The sequence below is a fragment of the Hippocampus comes genome, unplaced genomic scaffold (assembly GCF_001891065.2).
Source record: "Hippocampus comes isolate QL1 unplaced genomic scaffold, H_comes_QL1_v1.1 scaffold22, whole genome shotgun sequence".
NCBI classification, from domain to species: domain Eukaryota; kingdom Metazoa; phylum Chordata; class Actinopteri; order Syngnathiformes; family Syngnathidae; genus Hippocampus; species Hippocampus comes.
Window position 1 is genome coordinate 2,113,183 of NW_017806175.1, and position 20,048 is coordinate 2,133,230.

The following is a 20,048-nucleotide window of genomic DNA, read 5'->3' on the forward strand; positions in this document are numbered from 1 at the left end:
CTAACCAAAATGGCAGCACCTACCAAAATCTAACAGCTGATTAAAAGTGTTTTGAATGTTATAAAAGAGTCCCCAGCAAAGATAATAAAGACAATTACAGTTGTGGGGTCCAGTGTTGGACATGTGACGATGTGGGAGCTACAAAATGTGTCTCTCTGGTCCTTTTTCAATTTCCTATCTCAATTCCATGACGCCTGTAAGAGTGTTCCGTGTTATTTTAAAAAATAATGTGTACAAGTAAAGTGGCCAGGCCATCTGAAGTTAAGTAAATAAATAAATGATTAAATAAAGACTCCAGCGTCACTATTTACAGGTTTGAATGTTAAATTGACTTTTTAATGTTTGCGCTGATGGTGATGGAGAAGATGACATCCACCATGCTGCGATGGAGTGCAAAAGGGGATGAAGTCGTTTAAAGAAATGACCCCCCCCCCTCGCCGCCCACCCACCCCCACTCAAAGCCCCCTGTTGGTGATTTAAACGCCCAGGCCTACCCTTGGTAACCAACTTCATTACAGAAGGTGGAAGTTGTCAAGTGTGTACAGCGTAGAGCAGCGTAGATTTACACCCATGCTGCCTCCCACTCCGACATCAGCAGCATGGTGAGGGGGGGCGCAGGGGGGTGGGGGGTCCATTCTCCATGGAGACATTAGTCATGTTGTCACACTTTGAGGGGTGGAGGGCACCCCTCTACATGCTATATGCCTCTGAACTGATTTTAGCCTCCCTCTCTATATATCCATACATCTATATGGCACGCTGGATGATGTTAAAGAACGCAAATGGATGAATAAATGATGAAAAGATGGCACTGGCTCTTTAAAAATGTATCCTTTCCAAGCGCCTCTGCCCCACTTAAGAGTGTGTTCAAAGGGTGTTTGGGGGGGAGGGTCAGTTGTGGGGGGGGGGGCGTGGGGGCGCAATAAAATAACACCACTCATCGCTCTCAAACGGATGTAAAAGAAATAAAAGAAAGCGTCACGAAAGCGGAAAGGACGTGTGGGTAAACTGTGCAAACGGTGCGTAACGGGCAGCGTTACGTGAAGAAACGGAAACATCTGCTTCGTAATTGCGTAAAAGTGATACAAACGTGCTTTTAAAATGACAATGTGCAAAACGCGCTGGAGAGTCACCCATGGTACCTTTGTGCATGCCGGTGTAGCGGTCCTTGAGAACTGTCAGTTCGTGGATCTTCCCAAACTGTTCAAAGAGGGGCTTCAGGTCCTTCTCTTCCAAGTTGCGCGGAATCTGCCCGATAAACAGCTTAATGGCATCCTGGTCCTTCATGGCGCCGCTCTCCGGATGAAGTGAAATGGGTTCCGAGCCGTTCATGGGTTTGGACAGTGGGATTTGGACGTACTGGTGGTGGTGCTGGAACTGGTGGTGCGGGATCAAGAGCAGTGGTGCCGGGCTCGGTCCGCTGAGGAGCAGGCTGGAGGAGTGTGGAACGGGATGCTGCTCAGGAGGAGGAGGAGGAGGAGGAAGAGGAGGAGGATGCTGCTGCTGCTGCCTTCTTGTTTCAGTCTGAGTGAATCTGGCCATTCTCGAGCTGGGAGCAGAGTGGATAATAATGACAACACACACACGGAGACACACGCGCGCACACGCACAAACGCGCGCGCACTGTGAGAGAGAGCAGGCACTCAGCTGGAAACCAGGCTGACTTTCTATCCGGCGCGCGCGGACACACACACACACACACACACACACACACACACACACACACGGACACGCGCTCAAACAGAAGAAGGCAAAGACGAGCAGAATGGTGGAAGGGATATGCAGTTAAGCGATATTAGACGCTGTTGGGCGACACCCAGTGGTCAATGTTTTTACTACACTTTATGAAGTCAGCTGGGATAGATAGATAGATAGATAGATAGATAGATAGAGAGATAGATAGATAGATAGATAGATAGATAGATAGATAGATAGATAGATAGATAGATAGATAGATAGATAGATAGATAGATAGTTTTACTTGTGATAACAAAAAGCATACGAGTGCATGAATATCAAGCTGACGCAAAAGGATATTGAGTAAATGCCCAAACAGCTTTCCATACTAGTAGCACACAGCCATTGTAACTCGTGTCTATAATAGTATGCCAAAGTCGTCCTATGAACAGCAAAGTCTCAGTCAGTTCAATGAACGTAGTATGTTTTTTGTGCTCCACTGAACGGACTGCATGACTGTAGAAAGACGACAGCAGGCGGACATTGACAGTATAGTCGATACACGAGTGGTCTTGGTTTGGTGGGGGGCAGGTCACTTGTTAATATATTCTCCTTGAATAGGAATTCCTTTATGCAGCACATTCCCAAAGAGCACCACGCCAGACGCAGAGTCCGAACGATTTGCTGGCTTTATTTGGGGCCCATTCCGAATGTATTGATTAAAGGAGGCAGGCTACTCGCTTGTGTCAGGGCTCCTTTCTGAATGGGAGCTGGCTGGGTCGGGATGAAAGTGAAATGTTAAAGTGGACGGCTCAGCGTGTTGGCCGGCTTGCATGTGTCGAGAGCGAGCTGAGGCCCTCCTGTTGAACAAGAGCCCCGAGCTGTCATTGGCCACTTCGCTCTCCCTGCATCTCAGGCTATTTTTAGGGAAGTGGTCGAGGGCACAGGCGGGAAAGAACTTCCACTTCATGGTTTTTATTGACCAATGTCATTAGTGCTTCGCAGGGCCCAAGGCGGAGACAAGAAATCAATAAAGGTCACACTATTAGAGTGATCCAAGTAAAAAAGTTACATACAATTTCAGCAGCTGCCGTTTTATTCTGCTTTCTTGTTAACCACCCTGGACGGCCGGAGAAAAGAAGCCTTGGTCGATCGCTTAAGCGCAGGAGGACTTCAAAACCCCTGGGTGGGGAGCCAAAGGATCCCCTGGGTGGGTAATTTTGCATTGAGCCTGGCTGTGTGCACTTGTTGATATGCGAACACTGACACGAGCTGGCTCATTTGTAAAAATATTCTCTACTGCGATCAATAAGAGCGATTCCCCATATAGCTATCTGCAAATGTCAAAACAATCACTGTCAGTAAATGTGTGTGTGTGTGTGTGTGTGTGTGTGTGTGTGTGTGTGTGTGTGTGTGTGTGTGTGTGTGTGTGTGTGTGTGTGTGTGTGTGTGTGTGAAAAAGTCAGGGTACACCCTTATTTCAAACCCTTGATGGTCTGGAGTGTTAGAAATTTTTTCACTGAAGTTGAAAAAAAAAAAATGCTGCGCCATACTGGAAGTAATCGGTTGCTCCTCTCCTCAGGCTTGTCTCACATCTCATCAGCATTATAAGCCAGTGATGCATAAAGGTGTCTCTGGTGGGATGAGGCGTCACGGCATCGCTGCCTCATTTTCTCGGATGTCACTTCACAGTGGAACGGGCATGTTTTGCAACACTGAACACCTGGTGCTCATCTCACGGTTTCACAATGATGTCATGGCAGCCCAAATAGAAAAAAAAGGGAACAATTTTCTTCATTCAGAGGGTGTGATTTTGCCATTGGGGCAATACGAGCGCTGCCCCACCAATCAAGCAGTTGGCACGATTGAGTGAATGGTCATTTGCATGGATGTGCCAAAGCATTTGCAACATGTTCAAATAAATGAAAAATTGATTTTTTTTTGATGAAACTGCAATGTAAGCGACAACAGCTCTGGAAACTCTTTGTTGTGAAATGTGGGAAAGCTAACTCGTACAAAAGCAACACGTAAAGCATTTAGTTTGTCCAACTTTAAATGTTATCCAAGTTTACTGCCTTGAAACTTTGAGTTCACCTGCGTTGGTTTTTTTGTTTGTTTGTTTGTTTGTTTGTTTGTTTGTTTGTTTGTTTGTTTGTTTTGAGTGGACATTATTTCCCTGAAAATAATATTTTTTGCATTTGGGCCATTTCAGTTAGTGCCCTACTAAATTCAAAACATGGTGCTATAAGGTGAAAAGTTATTTCAAATTATTTTATCATTATTATTAGCATTGTAACATTGTCTAACAAGCATTTTCCTATAAGCAGTTTTATATTCTTTCTTTTGTATAGAGTATGAGAATTAAATCAATGTGCTATTTTGCTCGGAATATCCTTTGTTTGTGTCTGCCCGAAGCGGCTGCCTCTCCCAATTCTTCTCTGATGTGAATAAAAAAGCATCATTCTGAATTTGATGGACCATCTATTGTCTGTGTTGTACAATGCAGCACTATTGGAGGCAATATCGACATTTTTAAAATGCCATGTAACTTACCTAATCAGAGCTACCGCGTCTGGGGAAGCAATTTTGCCATCTAGCAGCTTCATTTTCTCATCCACAGGCTTCAAAACAAATGCTATCGGCCAACTGTGACTGTTGTTTTGCAAGACAAGAGATAAACGGTCAGCAGGCTGTCCACTGCTGTCATCTCCTCCGGATTATTGCTCCGAGGTGAGTGTTTCCCTCCAAACACAATTTCCTACAAATGTCACACTGGACTGCCGCTGTTCGTGTGACGTTAATGTGATCTAAATCCAGATGAACACCTTTCAGACTCTCTTTTCTGTGTCTTATTTTATTGAAGTCATACGCATAGTCTATGTCTTGAAAATGGAATTAAGGAAACGTTCATCCATTATGTACTTAATGTGCAAATTAAGACATAGAATGTTGTGCTGTTGTGAGGTAAAATGACCATTTGAAGATCATGCTAGCATAAACACAGATAGCTTCCAATTTTGCCTCCTGTGGAGCAGCAAACTTTATTTTAACATTATTATCCCCTGTGGAGCAGCAAACTTTATTTTAACATTATTATTATTATTATTATACACATTATTATTGTACTCTTCTAACATGTCCCTTTTTTAAAACAAAGTACTGTACAGTGTTCTGTTAATATTAAGACGACACAAAGGCTATACTTCACATTCATACTTCAATGTTTACTTGCAGTTTTAAACCAGCAGAGAGCAGCAACGTCTCATTCTTCTACCAGGTCCGAAATGGTTTAAGTCTTAAACTATTTCTCCGGTGACTGTTTAAATATGAGTCAGGAATGCAAGCCAAATGTGTGCACAATATATGTCAGCCAAACATTTTTTTTCCATCCACGTAGTTACAATTTCAAGGTGGGAAAACGATCAAGAGCAATCAGTGAGCACAGACCTCTGCCAAGGTGCATCGTTTTTGGAGAATGTATTTATTGAATTTTATTCATTAAAATTTATATTTAAGAAGCATAGGATTTAATTTAATAAAAACACACACACACACACGTCTGCAATGATCAAAAAAGAATCAATGGAGGTTGATAAATCAAACACTATTCATAGGGAAACCAATACAAACACATCCACGAAAAGATCCAGAGGAAAAACAGCTATGTTGGCTGAGGGGAAAAAATGAAGGAAAAAAAAAGCCAGTCAGAGAAATAATTGGGTTTCCACGTGATTGTACTGATTGCACTTTTTGTGTGCGAGTTTGTCATCATCAAGTCATCGGTGGATTATATTCATGTGCGGGAGTACCAGTTGGATCAAACGGATACCAAACAAGCAGACTGGAATTGTAACAGCAAGTCATTCAGTTTGGCAGCCATCACCGCAGGTAATCCACCGAGTGGTGGTGTTGTCACTCACTCTGCGAGATTTGCCGCAGCGTGAGATGTATTTATTCCAGGAGTGCCCCGCTGGGTTTGTTAAATCTTTCACCAACAGCCAAACACTAATGCATTCACGCCACCGTCTCCCTTTAAAAATGGTGGCCAGTTTTAATCAAAATAAATGTAGTCAGTGGCATTTATGTAATTGGCATTATTTAGTCCAGACTTGTTGTTAACTGCATTCATTAGGGGCACAAATGCAGCTGGAGTAAACTTGTGTATGAATGCCAAAAAAGGATTCTGGAGAAATATGTGTTACAAACAGATGAAAACATTGTCAAAAGATCCCCCTGAACGAGCGCCTGCAGACACTGTAATGTGAATGCCAGGCCAGTAAGTGGCAATGTCATGCGACTCCATCAAACGCAGGAACGATTTTGTACACGACGAACAGATTACGGATCCATCTCCGTATCGCCCCGACAAACTAAACACAGGATCACATTTCAACTACTGTGCTCGCAATGTAGCTTTAAGAGTCTTAATAGTGTTTGGATTGCTGCCTCTGTTCCACTTCTCAACCTCAATCTTTTAATTTAATCTTGGTTAACATGACCGTGCTCGAGCAATACATGGTATATGAAGATAAGCTCTAACTCGTGGCTTGAAAATCAATTGAGTTGTTGGGGTGGGGGGGAGGGGTGGGGGGCATCGTGCAGGCAGGAAACTCCACTGTATATATGGCCACTGTATCAAGCTTTAGAAGTTCCCCCTCATCTTTGGAAGCAGCGGGAAAAAGGTCGAGAGGGAATTCACTAGTAGACCAAGGAAATTGGGTGCAGCAGATGAAAGTCTCATCTAGTCGACTTTGCTTTGAAATGTGGGGATGTGGAGCTGCAGCACCAGCTCCCGACTGACAGAAGCCAATTACAGGCCAAAAAGCCATTCCTCCATGGTGGAATCAGATCGCAGCAACTCACCTATTCATAAAAAGACCCCAGAAAAAATTGGGCCGCACAAAAGAATGCCTCTGTGGATGGACTCTTTCGGGAGAGTGAAAAATTGCTACGTTGTGCGGTGGACACTGAATATGAACACAGAATACTTTGATTGACCCAGAATTGAATAACAACTAGCCTTAACATCTGTCCAGAGCCACTCAAAGAAGGACGAGGCATCAATGGCCGAGTTTCGCATCAGTGACTAAAGGGACGTTGCCCCACCAAATCCGTAAATCCGGCAGATGGCGGTGTAACAAAAAATATCTGTCAAGTCAAGACCACTATGTCATACATGTGACATATATTCATCACATTTTAAAGTGAATATATGTTGAAAATGTGACTTTTTTGTTGTTTGTAAACACATATTCACGTCTCTGGAGTACCTGCTCACCGTCAAGTGTCATATTTTACACCCAAGTAAATATTTTGGTTGGTTTCTGAAAATGCGCCTGTGAGTCATACATATACAAATACATATACATATACATATACATATATTAGTGCCAATATCTAACTTTTGTAGACTAGTGCAGAATGAATGGTGACAGTCAATATGGTGGCGCGGGGGAGGGGGGTGTAACATCATGTGCTGTGGCCAAAATCAATGCAACAAAACAGCTCAATACACAGCAGGGATGTGTTTGTCTTGTCTTAAAGAAAAAAGCTTGCCTCTCCTGTTGTGTTTGTGTGTCATTTGTACTCTCAACTGTGTCCAATATCAGCGTTACTATCATGATGATGAGATCACCTCAGGTAGGCACTCGCAAGTGCTTATAAACAAAACAGTCTGCGGCAGCACTGAGGGAAATTGCTAATAATGCCGTGTGATGTCATGAATGGCTCATCGTAGGATTGCAAAGGACCGTTCGGGTCAAAACTGTATCGAATTGCCATTTGTGGAGATGCATAACCCAAATATATGTAATGACATTCCTGGATTCAAGCTTTTAACCTCAAGACTGTGAGGCAGATGTGCTAACCACTCACCCGCCTTTATCATCAATACCTTATAACTTTTTTCTTTTTCCCAGAGACTTTGCGACTTTCTGACAGCACAGCCGTGAAACTTCGCGCCGCACCAACACAGACTGTTACTGGGTGTGACATCACACACGTCAGGGAAGTTGCTCAGCCTTGATGTTGAGGCCAACTCAGATGAGAGAGTTGATGCAAATGAGCCCATCACATCGACTGGCTGCACTGATCTTCCTGCTTCGCCATCTTCTGGTGTAACAGATTTTTAGATTTATTTATTTTATATTTACCAGGCACCCAAAATAGGACCGACCGGCTTTCAAAATGTCTGGCAAGGTGTTTACCAATAGCGATAAACAGACTAACTTTAAATATATTTTGAAACATTTATTTTATGGGCAGGCGCGGTAGGTAGTCAAGTGGTTAGTCCGTCGGCCTCACAGTGCAGGGCTACGGGGTTCCATTCCCGCTCTGACCTTTTCCTGTGTGGAGTTTGTATGTTCTCCCCGTGCCGGCGTGGGTTTTGTCCGGGTACTCTGGTTAAAAGTAAGGCATTTATTTGAGAAGAGGCCTGTATTTTCAAGATAATGCCAATTAACATTTTATTTTGTCATGTCACATCACTAAAGCCTAGTCAATCATCCTCGCAACTAGTTTCTTGCCCTGCCTCACCCTCTGACGTTGACTTTGGCCTGTTTTACTGCCACTGCCCTTCTCTCCTATTTCCTCCTTTCCGGCTCAGTAAAGGAGGGCTATGTGGCGATGAGTGAAGTGAACCTGTTGCTGTATTGATTCTGCATCGACTGACCAGGACTGCTCCCGAGAGAGGTAACTTTTAAGAAGTCATTGAGTACATCCAGGAGTGTTAAATGTCACATGATACATGAACATACATGAACACTTGGGCCTACTGCACAACTGCTTTTGAATGTTAATATTAATCATCAAGGTGGTACTCGGAGGAACAAGTTCTTTTTTTTTTTGGAAGGTGGTACTTTGCATAAAACGTTTGAGAACCACTGTAGAGTACTGCAGTACATCCAGGTGATATTCCAATTCACAGGATGGGAATCCTCCCATCAACGTTAACGCACGTGAGAGGTCTTAAGAGCGCACCGCAGTTGTCAGACTGGCATTTCGGGTAATGAATGGCATTTGGTTCTCACCATCGCTACATCTCAGCGTGATGTTGTTTTCCAGAGGCTCTAAAAGGCTCATTAGCATATTTCTATCCTAACTTTCAATTAGAAGGCTGTTATCATTTGACCTTAATTTTACATATGTGGCCCCAAACAGCGAGAGAGGAGTGATGCTCAGATGGCGAAATGGGAGCTCGCTGTCAAATGTCATATCAAGTCATCATCGACAGCGAGGCGAACAATGGAGACATTATGCAGGTTTTTGCCCTCCTTTATCTCAAGTCGAGATTCTCTGAGGAATTTGCCAAACATTATAAGCACTAGAAATTGTGCTGTAGTAAATTAAAAAAAAAAAAGCTCAACTGCTTCCTCCAGACACCTTTCAATGAATATTTCACACGGCAGTCAACCTGCTGACCTTACATTTGGAAGGCAAGCTGTCTCCTGAGGGTTTACTTGCGCAACATGCTGGGCGGGATGCAGCCCAGCTCGAACAGTGCATGATAATGCCACACTGATTTGAGCGCAGTTAGGAAGCTATAATCACCTCAACAGCATAATTCAGCATATTTTATATTTACGAGATGTAGAAGACGCAAAATTCAATTTCATTTTAATCCAAGGCAGTGATTCCCAACCTTAATTTAGCCAAGGTATATGCAGTGGTATCTCTACTTACGAAATTAATTGGTTCTGGAAGAAATTTCTTAACAAGAAATTTTGTAAGTACAGACGCGTTTTCCATGTAAATGCCCTAATCCGTTCCAAGCGCCCCCCAAAATTCAGACATAAATGTTTTCTAAAGCAGAAAAATGCATCAAAATGTGTAACAAATACATGTTACAATTAGATTATTGGAAAATAAATAAGAGTTTTGCATAATGTAAAAAACAAATAGAGTGAAGAATAACATTGATGGTCATTAAACTTTTAACTATGTCCTCATCGTTTTTTTGCCCTCTTTAGTTCATGTTCTCTCTCAGAAGTGGTTTTCGCCTGGCGTTTTGTAAAGAACAAATCCAAAATTTGCTTTTGTCGGCTTTTAATAATCCTTTGAAAATGTCCAAGGCAAATATTAACATAGTGAGCGAGCGCCCGACTGATGAACACTTTTTCCTGGGTGATTCACATTTACGTAAAACTTTCGGAACGCCTCATGGCCCGCCGCACGGACACATATTTATCAACACACATGCACACTTTTAGCCAATAGGATGCCAGAAAGATGCTAGGTAATAGCCAATGGCAGAGCAGCTAGAAGTATGCGTTCAGGAAACTCGAAGCTGCGAGTAGCAGCCCATACTGTATTTTTACCTTTCGTATCTTGAAATTTCTTACATAATAAGAGACAATATTTTCCTGTTGAGGCGTTATGTAACTTGAAATTTTCGTATGAAGAAACGTTCGTAAGTAGCGGTACCACTGTATTGTATTTTACATGAGGAAAATCTCATGTTCCGCCACCAAATGAAAATGTCACACAATATACATTGAAGAATTTGTGATCTTGTCTCATTTCATGTACCAATTTACTGACGAATGTTCTTTTTTTATGGCTCAAATAACGCAGGTGTGACACTGTGACTTCTCGCTTTGCGTGGCAACATCTTTCTTATTTCTATTTTCACTTCCTTGGAGTCCTATGACCTCCATGCTCATATCATCTGGTGACACTTGCTGCCACCTCCTCCTACGTATTCTGGCAACGGTCTGAAGTTAAATGTGGAAACACGCTTTGGCTCCTGATAAATTCTACCTTTGCCAAGGAGGTTTTTCCCATTCCACTGTTTTGTCAGGCTTTTGATTCATCTGATCTGTTTTTTGGCAGGATTACAAAAAAGTAGTTAGCCGCTTTGAGCATGTAGCTCAAACTTTTCGCCGTCCCTGGGCAACCACTCTATTTTACAGAAAATATAAAGTATGTGTGTGTGTGTGTGTGTGTGTGTGTGTGTGTGTGCGTGTGCGTGTGAGTGTGTGTGTGTGTGTGCGTGTGTGTGTGTGTGTGTGTGTGAGTTGGAGGGTAGGTCACAGTGGGTTGCTGCATTTGGAGCAATTCAAGCTAACACCGCCACTGCCTATTGTTCTTCCTCTAAAGTAAATCAAAATCTGCAGAGCAGCCAAGCAAATTTTTTTCCTCCTCTAAAATCCCAACACGCTGATTATGTCGATTTATCCTTGGCGCCGCAGCTATCTTGTAAGCCTCATCATCAATGATTAGCACCATCAAGGAAAACTCGTCCTATTCCTGCAAGTTTTGCTAATGCACGATTCCAATCTAAATCCATTCTGTCAAATTGCCGTTATAATTCACTGGTGATTCGATGACTTTTTACTGTTCAAAGTGCTGCGGTTCACTGCTCGGCAGGAGCCGTCGTCGTCACGCTTCTATTGTCTCCTAAATGTATGGCAAAGGTTAAAAGGATGTATGTCAATAAGCTACCAAAATAAAAGAAGCAACAGACTTTGGCCCCTGCGATGTGTGATCCATCGTCAAGTGGAGACGCTCTCCAGATGTGTAGCAGTGTGGTTGTATGCTCGGCCTCAGCGACCAATCAGGTTCTATCTGGTATGGGCCAATGGAGGCCAAGCAGTCGGGCAGGCTGGGTGTGCTGTGTTGGAGTTTCAACTTTGGACCCTACAAGAGCAGCTGAATGATTCAATAGAAAGTCTTCAACGGCAGAGCTTTTCCCCAAAACAGGATATTTTGACTGGGATTTTTTTTTTTTTTCGTTTTAGGGGGCCTCCTTGGTTTACCACCCGATCAGGGGAACTATGGAGCACTACCCTGATCAGGTAAATACTCGAGTTCAATGCAGTCAATATCATATTTGTTGGTGGGTTCTATCTGACAGTTACGATTAGTGTGTAAGAAAGAGCAAAGTCTATAGTTTAAATCTCTTTACTATGGGACACGGTATCGGCAATTGCGTTGTTTTCTCTCTGGGTACAATATACCATAAAATGTACAGATTGGCAAGGGTCATAAGTAGAGCGACGTTATGACGACTTTAATCTTGAAGTTAGATGAAGAGTCCAAATTGAAAGGATGGATTAAAACAGATTTATTACCGGGTACATGACTTACATCGGTACAGTTCCCCAAAAATTGACATTTCTAGAACTAATTCACTCACTGCTGACCACCCCATTAATATCGTTCAACTCATATTGTTGAGTGTCACTATACTTGTAAAGACTGAATTTTTGGTGATATGATTTGGATCAAAATATCGTCATCATTTGACCTTAAATTTTTAAAAAAAACCTCTCTGATCATTGAACCTAAAGCACTTGGATGATGTCATACTCTGCGATGTTAACGGTATCGTTGGCCAAGTAACATATCGCAATTCCATCTCTGCGACTACTACCGTAATAAACATGTTGTTCATTGCATATCTTTGTGGGAGTGTCAATCAAAACTGTGAGTCATTAAGTCTGCAAAGGGAGAATTTTCGATACAGATCTTATATTGGGTCTTTCGTGATATCCTTTGTTGGTGAAGTAACTGAACATTTCAAAATAATTTTTTTATTTTTTTTTTTTGAGCTCGTGTTCTGGTAAATCTTCAAATATCGTTCTGCCCTTGCGTTGGATTGCAAATGCGCAGCCCGTGACTTCATTCCTTTCATCTGAATTTACTTGCATGCACCTTTAAATACCCAACAACGATCACAAAAGTCTGTTTTGGCATTTCGTTTAGGAAGAATCATGATCAGTTGCAAAGCAGCAGCTGGGGCAACAGTGGTGATCTTTTGCAATGTCTTAGCGTGGCTTGAGAAAGCATGAAAGAGACAATTTTGTAAATGTCACGATGACAGCAGACGTACGATGGCACGGAGCTTCTCGATTGGCTGTTTGATCACACTGATGGAATCCTCCGGTACGAGGAAGCGGGACAACAAGGCCACCAGCAGCACCACTGGCCTGTGCAGGAACCAAATGTGCGTAAGGCCCGTCAATCATCCGCCGTGACACTTTTTCTTGTAGATCCATAATCATCTCAGCATGTTGTCCGATTTAAAAGACAAGAAAAACCAAAAGCACCTTCCACCCCAGCAGATGCTCCAGCTGGCGGAACAGGCGGACGCCGACTTCCTCAACGCCCTCCTGAGTGGAGGCGAATCAGTGTCGGACTCGCCGACCTGGTCCCCTTCGCCAAGCGACAGCGGTATCAGCGAGGACCCGCCTTCAGATCAAATGGATAGCCCCCAGCGACCCGAGAGTCCCTCCGGTGATGTTCATTGTTTGCGTCCGAGGTCACAGGCCAAAGCTGCCTTGGAGGCCCATGTGCCCATTAAACCTAGTAAGTCACAGATTGCTTCGTACAATATTAGCAATGAGGCTATTTAATCAAATGAATCCCCACGAATCGCCTCGCATAATCACGTCAATTGTAATGTTTTAAGTTGTTCATTTTTTTTTGTTTTGGTCCAATCACACCCCAGCCAATATGTGTTGCAATGACAACCTCATCTGCCCCCAATTCTCGAGTGCTGAAATACAAGAAAATGCAAAAGTCAAATCAAAACCACATTCCCCAAAACAAGGCAAAGCAATTTATTTCTTCCTCTGAAATGCCAACACATTATCATTATCCACAATTTCCATAAACAGACGCACTGTTATTGTCTCTTAACACTTTTTCGCTATGTGTATCATCATTTCGTTTTGTTTTGGTTTTTTCTCGTGTGTGTTTGTGAAGATGCCTGGAAGGGCGAATTCCCAGCGGAGAGGATGAAATATCCACAATATGCTTCTGACATGAACAGAGCGCCACCGTGCTCCGGCTCGGGTCTGACTGTTAAGGATCTGCTGCTGAGCGGCACCGCAGAGCCGGTAAGAGAGACAAAATGGAGAAGGCGATGGAATGCTTATCGGTGATAATAGGTTGCTCTGACTCATACGCCGTTTACATTTGCAAATAGAAATCTTGACTTTGAAGCTCTTGTTGACAGGATGAGTCAGCTCGACACTTGGCTTTGTGCGTAAAAACAAGGAGAGACATTGCGGCAACCATCATTTGGAGGCTTTAACGTCACTGCTCAATCAGTGTTGTCATTTACCTTTCAAAGTAATCTGATGACTGATCACCAATTAGTCCTTTAAAAACTAACTTGGTGACATTAATGATGATTTGCTTTTAAAAGTTGCAGTTGCTAGGGCTGGGCGATTATGAAAAAAAAAACAACATTGCGATCTTGAAATCACAATTATTAAAACCGATTATTCACTGATTTCCAAACCTATTAAATAACACTCTGCTACTCAAAACTACCATCACCCCCAAGTTTAAACATCTCTGAACATTGAACACTTTATTCTTGAGCAGTCAGGGCACAATAATGGCTTACCGCTGTGAAGGAATATCACTCCCGGAAGTCAATGCTAATCACCATGAGCATGTCAATGGGATTTTACATTCACTTTAGCATTAGCACTGGTGATCGTTCTAAAACCAAGCATATGTCTCATATGTAAATATACAAAGTGTGTCAAGAACACATGAAAAAGTTTGCAGTCTGCTTGTTTATTATTGGAATTATTTCAGTCCTTTTTATTTTAATTATTCAAACACAAGACCAGTCGGGAAACTTCAAGTATTGATCCAAGCTTTCCAGCACAGTTGATTACTGCGAGTGGCGGAATGCCGCTTGGCTTGTCACACTCTAATTTCTTGAGGGTTAGGGGAGGAATGAGAGTGGCCTGCTAATTGAACTAGTCCTTACGAGGCTGCAGGGAGATTGCAGGGAAGCTGTAATAGGCCAACGGCAGCAAGGAAATGTAATCAAGCGGCGGAGCTGCTGAATTACACATTTGCATTACTGCCTCACCTCCAGCCTCCGCAGCCATTCCAACAGTCCATCCAAGAGCTGATTCTCAATGAGGACGAGAAGAAACTCCTCGCCAAGGAGGGCGTGACTCTGCCCGGCCAACTGCCACTCACCAAGGTTCGTTATTACAGCGAAAGTGTTTCAACCGTTCGCAATCCCCCTTATCTCAGAATTTCTCCCTTTTCCAATCAGTACGAAGAAAGGATCCTGAAGAAAATACGCAGAAAGATTCGCAATAAGCAGTCAGCCCAGGAGAGCCGCAAAAAGAAGAAAGAGTACATTGATGGACTGGAGAGCAGGTAACATTTCCAATTACACATCACATTTACATTGCTGCGAGCATTTGAGCAGTAGCATCACTAAAATTCCATTGGGTCTTTCATTGCTTCTCAGTATTTGCCAATGTCCTGGGTTTGTTCATATCTCTGTAGTACGGTGGTGAGGCACTTCTCTTGTCAATACAGCTTCATCTTTGGAAGATAGCGGCAACTAAAGGCTGCCCATCAGCTATGCGGTTAGATTGCGCCTTCGGTCATTGTTTACGATTTCTTACTCATGATTGAGTTCAACTTGCAAACCAAATTACTGAAGATGAAGTCGTACTCTGATTGGCTGCTTTCACGCTCATTTCTACTGCATACTTAATCCAGTGGAAGATGGGGGTCGAGATGCAGATGAAGTCGCTGAGACTGACCACAGTAGGCTTTTGGCGAAAGGGATTCAAACGGACTACTTCAGGCATTGGAGGGATGATGGCTTGTGACAGAAACAGGTTGAAGGTTTTAGTGAATCAGGGCCAGTGGCTTTGCCGGGGTTCACCATCCTCAGCGTCTCTTTCATTTCTTGTTCCTGAAGTGTCGTTGTGGAATGAGGGTACTTGATAGTCGATCTGTTGACGGCCTGTGAGCCTTTAAGCAGTCAAAGAAACAACTGAGGCATTTCATCAGCCTTGACCGATGCTTACTTGTTGCCATTGGAACTGGTGATGTGGGTGACGCTCTGCAATCTTTTACTCACACGTCTCACAGTGTTGAGGTACAGTTTTACGATTGGTAGATTTCGTCTTGCGCTCATCATATCAAAATGTGATGGACATGATGAAGTGCTCTGCTTAGACACCATATCTAATTATATGGTGTGACTTCCGATTTTGAGCGCAGGGGTGCTCCCAGACTCAACTTCTATTTCTCTGTATGTTTTCAGGATGGCTACCTGCAGCGCACATAACCAAGAGCTGCAGCGGAAAGTGTCTCAGCTGGAGAAATGTAACATGTAAGAGATTTTAAAATGGGACTCCTATTTTGCGATCCATGTGTGAGGACTCAAGCTGTAATCCTAAAGGAGTCATCCACTTCACAACTGCTCCTACATCTTCCTTTGCCCGCCAGCCCTCATACAACCAATTTTTTTTTTTTCCGGCCTTGTCTTCTTTACGATTATTTTTTCATGAATTTGTCTCCACAGATCACTAATGGAACAGTTGCGCCGGCTCCAAGCTCTGGTCATGAATACATCGAACAAGCCGGCCCAGACTGGGACATGTGTGATGGTATGAACTCATATGCCAAGATGCAGAATTCCAAAAAAAAACTCATTCTGACAGTAAGCCAAAATGTGAATGAGCCAAATAAAGGCCAATCATGACATGACAATCTCAAGAGACATAAAAAAAAAAGCACAATCCTCAAATATAAAGGCTCCTTTTTTGAATGGAAGCCATGTTCGGTCTTTGATCAGCACCGTAGCACAGAGTACGCCACCCCAGGCTATGAGAAGGGAGGAATATTTTGAAATTTTCGCTTTAATGAATATGAATGTGTGTCAGAACCCAGTCGCTGAATACATTACCGTGACAACTGGGGAAGCACAGAAAGATCCACAAAATACACAACAAAGATCAGTCACGTCGCCACATGGCTGCTGTTGATTATTAGGGTGATTGATTCTGATTACGCTGTCATGAATCATTCACTAAATAAATAAATAAAAGGCTGGAGCCATGATTTGAAACCCAGACCTGTCAGACAGACGTGCAAACAGTTAGCCACCGTGTATCCTTCAGTAGAATAATTGACAGAGGTGGCGGAAGGTCCGTCAGTTCGTTGCTGGCACATTGCTAGCGAATGATGAGGCAACTTAAAAAAACTGACAGACAATGCACAAACGGAAGTGCGTTTTCACCAGAATCGTCACTAACCGGGTCATTCACTAACTGATTTAAACTAAACTAACTAAATTCTCTAACTGACGGACTGGTTAATGTTCCGAAAATAGCGGTGATGAATTATAATGTAGCTCAGTTAAAATAATGATGATGGATTGACGATGACAGATTTGATTGGCTTGAAATAATGACAGACTAACACTGACGGATGGATGGATCGGCTGATGGCGAATGACGGACCGGCGAAATTTACTGATGCGCCCACCTCTGCCGTGTTCAAAATTAGGGAGGTGTCAAAAGTTGTGGAAAAAAACCCAAGTCATCAGGTAGAGTAGAAATGCCTGGAAAATCACATTCAGTACAGTCGTAAACTATTTTTACTTGGTTATTTTGCACCAATGGAAAAAAGGAGGCTTCTTTTTGGAGGGAGGCATTCATTTGAGCATTCTTTCAGATGTTAAATTTGAATGCATTTTGTGTAACATATGCAAGAAGTGTTCTTTACCTCGCCCTCCGCATTCTCATCTACTTTTGACTTCTTTATCCCCACCCCCTTAGGTGCTCTTGCTGTCCTTCTCCCTAATCCTCTTCCCAAGCCTCAAGCCCTACGCTGACACCAAAGTCAGCCAAGGAGACTTCAGCCCAGTAAGAAGTGAGTAACCTTGAATGGCAAATAACTCCCAGTGTGCACCCACCTGACAACCAAGCCAAGTCCCCCTGTGAGTGGCAGCCACAAATCCACCACCAAGCACCTCCCAGAGTTTACTGTTAAAAGTGATATGTGGAAGTACAATGACCAATATTAACTTCTTTCTTATTTTTATTTATTGATTTAATTATTCAGTCATTATTATTGACTTCTGATTTTAAAACTAGTTATCCATCAATTTGTTGGACACTGTGTATGTACTATGTGGAGGTGATTAAACATTTGTATGGTTTCCCGAAATTCATAACGGCCCTCCAAGGGAAACCGTAACTACATTGTGGCCCGCGACAAAAAATGAGTTTGACATCCCTGATTTAGAGTGTTCCATTAACCCGCCATGCATGTTTTTGGAGTGTGGGAGTAAACCGGAGTACCCGGAGAAAACCCACACAAGCACGTGAGGAACATGCAAACTCCACACAGGAAAGCCCGAGCCGTAATCGAACTTACACCCTATGCAATGTGAGGCCGACGTGCTAACCAGTTGACCACCGGGCCGCCCAGGCGTTTTCATGTCATGACCAAAAAAAAAAAAAGTAGCAAATGATTCAGATCAGCTGTGGGGGGTGGTCTGCTACAACAGAGAATAAGGACCACACTACATCGTATATGTTGCCCTTGTTTTATGTGCAACCTAGTGTGCAGAGGGCAAAAATAAATCAAATTGAATAAAATTTTATGCATGTCCAGGATTTTCTTTTTACTATTCATGACTGAGGGAGAACTTGGCACGGACGTCAGATGCAGGTGTTTGGCTTTGAAGGCAATTTATACTCGGCTGCGCTCTCGATTCTTTATTAATGGTGTATAGTCATTGACTGATTACAAAATACATGTACTTGGTATGCAGGGGATGCTTGCTTAACGTGACGCCAGCCAATAAAGTAATAATCCGATTTTCCGCAGATGTGTGTCTCATGGTGGACTCTCTATTTTCTCACAGTCCAGTCACGGTCCCTGCAAAACATGCAGGCCTCCCGCGTGCTGCATGTCATCGATCCTCCGTTGCCCGCCCAAGACGAATCCAAGTCAGTGCATGCGCATTTCCCAGGAGATACGGGACTGGAAATCACCACCCTGATGGGGAACATGAAGCTGAACCAAGAATTGGACGCCATGTCTCTGAACCGCAGCCAGGAGGAAAGCCTGGGTCATTTCCACGTGGATCCCGTCACCGGCCACATAGCCACTGTGACTTTGGATCCGAAACACTCCGCCGGGTTCCCGCCGAACGCTGATGACATGTAGAAGAAGCTATAATTTCTTTGATCTGTCATCATTCTTTTCTTAGGGCTGTTTTTTTTAGTTTAATCATGTCTTGAAAATTCTGTTTCTGCAGTCCTGTTTGTGCGATGCTCTTTTTTTTATCCGTTTGTGCATTTTTGATTGTTCCACTCTAATTGTCTCTCAACTTGCATCATTTCGAGTCATAAGCAATACCGCCAGTGTGATCTCACAGGGCAATTTCTTAATTCCCTTTATTGTTGGGGATATGTTTCAGACTCATAGGCGAAAATCAGCAATATACAAAACATATAAAAACATTCTTTGTATACTTTCACACCTCCCAGATGCTTTAAACTTATTAAAACTCACTTTTTAAAGTATTCCTTTGCGCCTTTTCTTACGCTCGCTGGCACAGTTCTCCACATAAGCTGTTTGTCCTTCCAAGTTTACTGTAAAAATGACACAAAAGGAGAATTGAAGATACATTTTCACAAAAATGTTCAACCAAACCTTATATTTTTGTCCCGTGGAAGTACGCTATCTTAATGCTAGCATGTTATCAAGGAACTACTTTTCTTACACAGAGCAAGCAGCATCACATACAAACAATGACACGTATTACACTCCAGAGGGATCCCATTCTTCTTGCAGTTGACCTCAGTGCAGCACATCATGTTTCTGCATTGAAGAATTTGGACTTGCCTTTATGGAGCTTTGAAATTCAAGTGACCTGATTTACCGTAATTTACAATCCGCGATTCTGCTGATTTTTTGCTCTGTCTTGCACAGACAAACTCAATTCACCAGACTTTACAACAAGCAGCTTAGCAAACAGTGAACTATTTAGAATCACTTAAAAACATCATACAGTTTAATGCCACTCTCAGTTGAAATTTACTGTCAGACTCAACATAAAACAACCAGAATCACACATTTAAAACGGCCAAACGGACTGAAGAATGACTTTCTGTCTGTTTTTATAAAGTGCAATATTATGAAGTGCTATATTCCCTTTAGTTTCCCCTACCTATTAAAATACACGTTAAGACATATTTTGTTGAGGTTTTTTTTTGTTTTTTTTTTGGAATGGATTAATGCCATTTCCATTCATTTCAATGGGAAAAGATTATTTGGGATAAAGAATTGATTCAACTTGCAAGACAAAACTGTATTGTAAAAACCCACGATCGCTTAAAAAATCAAGATACATACGCAAATACATGTTTTTATGGATTGATCGGTGGACTAAAAAAAACTTTAAAAACGATAAGAGTCCAAATACGGTGCCAAGCATGGATTCATATTTTTTTTTAAGACTCCACACACCCTGACGTTCTTCTGCCTGCAACACTCTGGTATAAACAAGAAATCTCTGAAGGGGCAAATATGTCACCAGGGACAATAGAAAGGGAGAAAACTAGGCTAAAGGTTGAATA

General features: G+C 42.7%; 1 protein-coding gene across 4 annotated transcripts; it reads left to right on the forward strand.

Annotated features, from left to right (window-relative positions):
• The first annotated feature begins 5,485 nt into the window (after positions 1 to 5,485).
• Positions 5,486 to 18,992, forward strand: LOC109531892 (cyclic AMP-responsive element-binding protein 3-like protein 3-A). Of its 4 annotated transcripts, XM_019896426.1 has the most exons (11): positions 5,486 to 5,565; positions 8,282 to 8,367; positions 12,500 to 12,622; positions 12,741 to 12,984; positions 13,384 to 13,517; positions 14,519 to 14,629; positions 14,705 to 14,811; positions 15,716 to 15,784; positions 15,977 to 16,061; positions 17,235 to 17,328; positions 18,329 to 18,992. In XM_019896426.1, the coding sequence occupies exons 4-11, from the start codon at positions 12,741 to 12,743 to the stop codon at positions 18,631 to 18,633; spliced, it is 1,149 nt and encodes a 382-aa protein (XP_019751985.1). In that variant the 5' UTR covers positions 5,486 to 5,565; positions 8,282 to 8,367; positions 12,500 to 12,622; the 3' UTR covers positions 18,634 to 18,992. The 4 variants fall into 4 exon arrangements, with proteins under 4 accessions (XP_019751985.1, XP_019751982.1, XP_019751984.1 ...); XM_019896423.1 differs by lacking the exons at positions 5,486 to 5,565; positions 8,282 to 8,367 and adding an exon at positions 10,938 to 11,471 and having other exon boundaries at positions 12,738 to 12,984; XM_019896425.1 differs by lacking the exons at positions 5,486 to 5,565; positions 8,282 to 8,367 and adding an exon at positions 10,938 to 11,471 and having other exon boundaries at positions 12,503 to 12,622; positions 12,738 to 12,984.
• The last annotated feature ends 1,056 nt before the right edge of the window (positions 18,993 to 20,048 follow it).